We start from the raw sequence: 2509 nt of genomic DNA, 5'->3' as shown, positions 1-2509 counted from the left end.
TAAATCAGAAATGCGTGTTCAACACTACCGAAATCACTATTCTTGGGCACCATGTTGGCGGACAAGGAGTTAAGCCCCTGCAGTCGAAAGTAGAGGCTATTACAGAAGCTCCTGAACCTACAGATGCAAGGACCCTGAAGTCATTCTTGGGGCTCTTGGGGTACTATTCCCGATTCATTCCACACTTCGCGGACGTTGTGGAGCCGATGCGAAGACTTCTACGTAAAGGGGAAGAGTTTCACTGGGATTCAGCAGCAGATGCTAGCTTCAAGCAAGTTAAAGCAATTCTTGCGTCGGGATCTGTACTGCAGCCTTTTGACCCGACCTTGGATGTTATAGTTACAACCGATGCATCGGATAAGGGCTTGGGAGCAGTGTTACAACAAGAATGCTGCGGTGAACTCCGTACTGTTGCATTTGCGTCACGGACATTGACCTCAGCTGAACGGAAATACTCAGTCGGTGAACGTGAGGCACTTTCTTCTTTATGGGCTTGCGAACATTGGCACATCTATTTGTGGGGACGTCGGTTCCGCCTGTTTACTGACCATCAGGCATTGGTTACGCTGTTATCTTCTAGCAGTCATGGACGTCGTCCGCTACGTATCGCAAGGTGGACTGAACGATTACTCCGTTACAATTTTGATGTCAGCTACAAGAAGGGCATAGAAAATGTCGTCGCTGACGCTTTATCCCGACTGCCGATGCAAGTACTGCACGAGGATGACCAAGTTGAATCAGAAGTCGTTTCTTTTGTGTCAACCTGCCTGCTTCGGGGAGACTTCGAGAAAGCTGTAGGCGAGGACTCGACGCTTCAAGAAGTTATTCGTTATGTCACGTCAGGATGGCCTAGCAAGAAGAATTTATCCTCTGCTACAATTCCTTACTTCATGGTCAAGGATGAGCTGTCTGTCGTACAAGGTCTTCTGTATCGTGCTCAGAGGCTCGTCGTTCCTCTGGTGCTTACGAAAATGCTCGTAACATCAGCACATAAAGCTCACCAAGGCATAGTCAGGACGAAGCAGAGACTACGTGAGCTGTACTGGTGGCCAGGACTACAAGCACAAGTTGACCGGGCTATACGGAGTTGCATTATTTGTCAGGCTTCTGACAAGACTGCGAAACCGGCCGTGGCCCCTTGAAGCCTGTTCCACTGCCGGATTACGCGTGGGACAAAGTTGCGATGGACATCGTCGGGCCATTCGACAGAGCTCCTCATGAGTGCCGCTATGCAATCACACTCATCGACTACTACAGTCGTTGGCCGGAAATTGCGTTTGTGCCATCAATTACCTCGCAATCAGTTATCAACTTTTTGTTGCAAGTATTCAGCCGGGAGGGTTATCCTACTATTCTCGTGACGGATAATGGTCCTCAATTTCGATCTCAACTGTTTGAAGACTTCCTGCAAGATCGTGGAATTCGGCACACTTATTCTTCTGTGTACTGCCCCCAAGCAAATGGTCTTGTAGAGAGGTTCAATAGGGTATGCAAGGACTACGTCCAACTGTCATCACTGGAACAGCGACCTCTACGTCCAGCTGTGCTCGAGTGTCTGGCAATCTACAGAGCGACCCCTCACGCAACCACAGGTGTGTCTCCGGCTGTACTGCTCCATGGCCGTCCTTTGCGCACACGCCTCAACATTGTCGGAATGCCGTTGAATCTGGACAACGCATTTCAAGCAATTCAAGACCTTCGTAGCAAGGTTCATCTACACCAGGAGAAAATGAAAACGTACGCAGACCTCCACCAGTGTGCAAAGGAACCTGCATTTCAAGTTGGCCAGTTCGTGCGGGTGAAGGTGAAACCCACCAGTAAGGCACAACCATCGTATTCGAAACCCTTGAAGATAATCAAGAAATGCGGTAAGCATTCCTATCTGCTGGCAGACAAAAATATATGGAATGCGTCCAAAATGGTACTCGTTCCAGCAGAAGCTCTGCGAGAGTACGAAACGAATCGGCGTCGCCGACCATTCAGCCTTGGTGGACAACGGGGGCATTGGCTCAGAGTAACGAAAGGGATCACTTGCCTCCGCAGACGTTTGCATCCACGTCCACACCAGAATCTGAACATTGGCCTACGCCGACGGGGCACGTGGTCCCAGAGAATCAAATCAAGGTGCCTCTGGTGCCACAACGAAAGTCTACAAGGAAGAGGAAGCCTCCTGAACATTTTGGTTTTCAGTGATGTGTTATGCATTTTGCTTTTCGGGGAGGAGTGATGGATTTATCTACAGGGGGAGAAATGTTGTGTATAGATGGCGCTTGCTAGCGCACCGTGTAAGAAGGACGACGAGGAATAAAGGTTGTTGGCTGGCAGCGAACGTGCAGGGACGTTCCAGAATATTCGGCTCCGGCACTGTGGACAGGGATCTAGACTTCAGGATATCACACTTTGCTCATTGGCCGTGACACCATCCTGTTGTCTCAGGGCTACACTGTTTTTTTTTGTTTTCACTAATGTCCAACCCATCGCCTCTGGACAAAGTCCACCTGAAACAATA

General features: G+C 49.5%; 1 protein-coding gene across 1 annotated transcript; it reads left to right on the top strand.

Moving 5' to 3' along the window:
* Positions 1 to 1183: 1183 nt before the first annotated feature.
* Positions 1184 to 2193, top strand: LOC135384905 (uncharacterized protein K02A2.6-like). The gene is made up of 2 exons (XM_064614087.1): positions 1184 to 1868; positions 2069 to 2193. The coding sequence occupies exons 1-2, from the start codon at positions 1184 to 1186 to the stop codon at positions 2191 to 2193; spliced, it is 810 nt and encodes a 269-aa protein (XP_064470157.1).
* The last annotated feature ends 316 nt before the right edge of the window (positions 2194 to 2509 follow it).

This window comes from Ornithodoros turicata, chromosome 2 (genome assembly GCF_037126465.1).
Source record: "Ornithodoros turicata isolate Travis chromosome 2, ASM3712646v1, whole genome shotgun sequence".
Taxonomy (NCBI): domain Eukaryota; kingdom Metazoa; phylum Arthropoda; class Arachnida; order Ixodida; family Argasidae; genus Ornithodoros; species Ornithodoros turicata.
The sequence above is the reverse complement of the archived record's forward strand: the minus strand, read 5'-3'. Positions and strand labels throughout refer to the sequence as shown.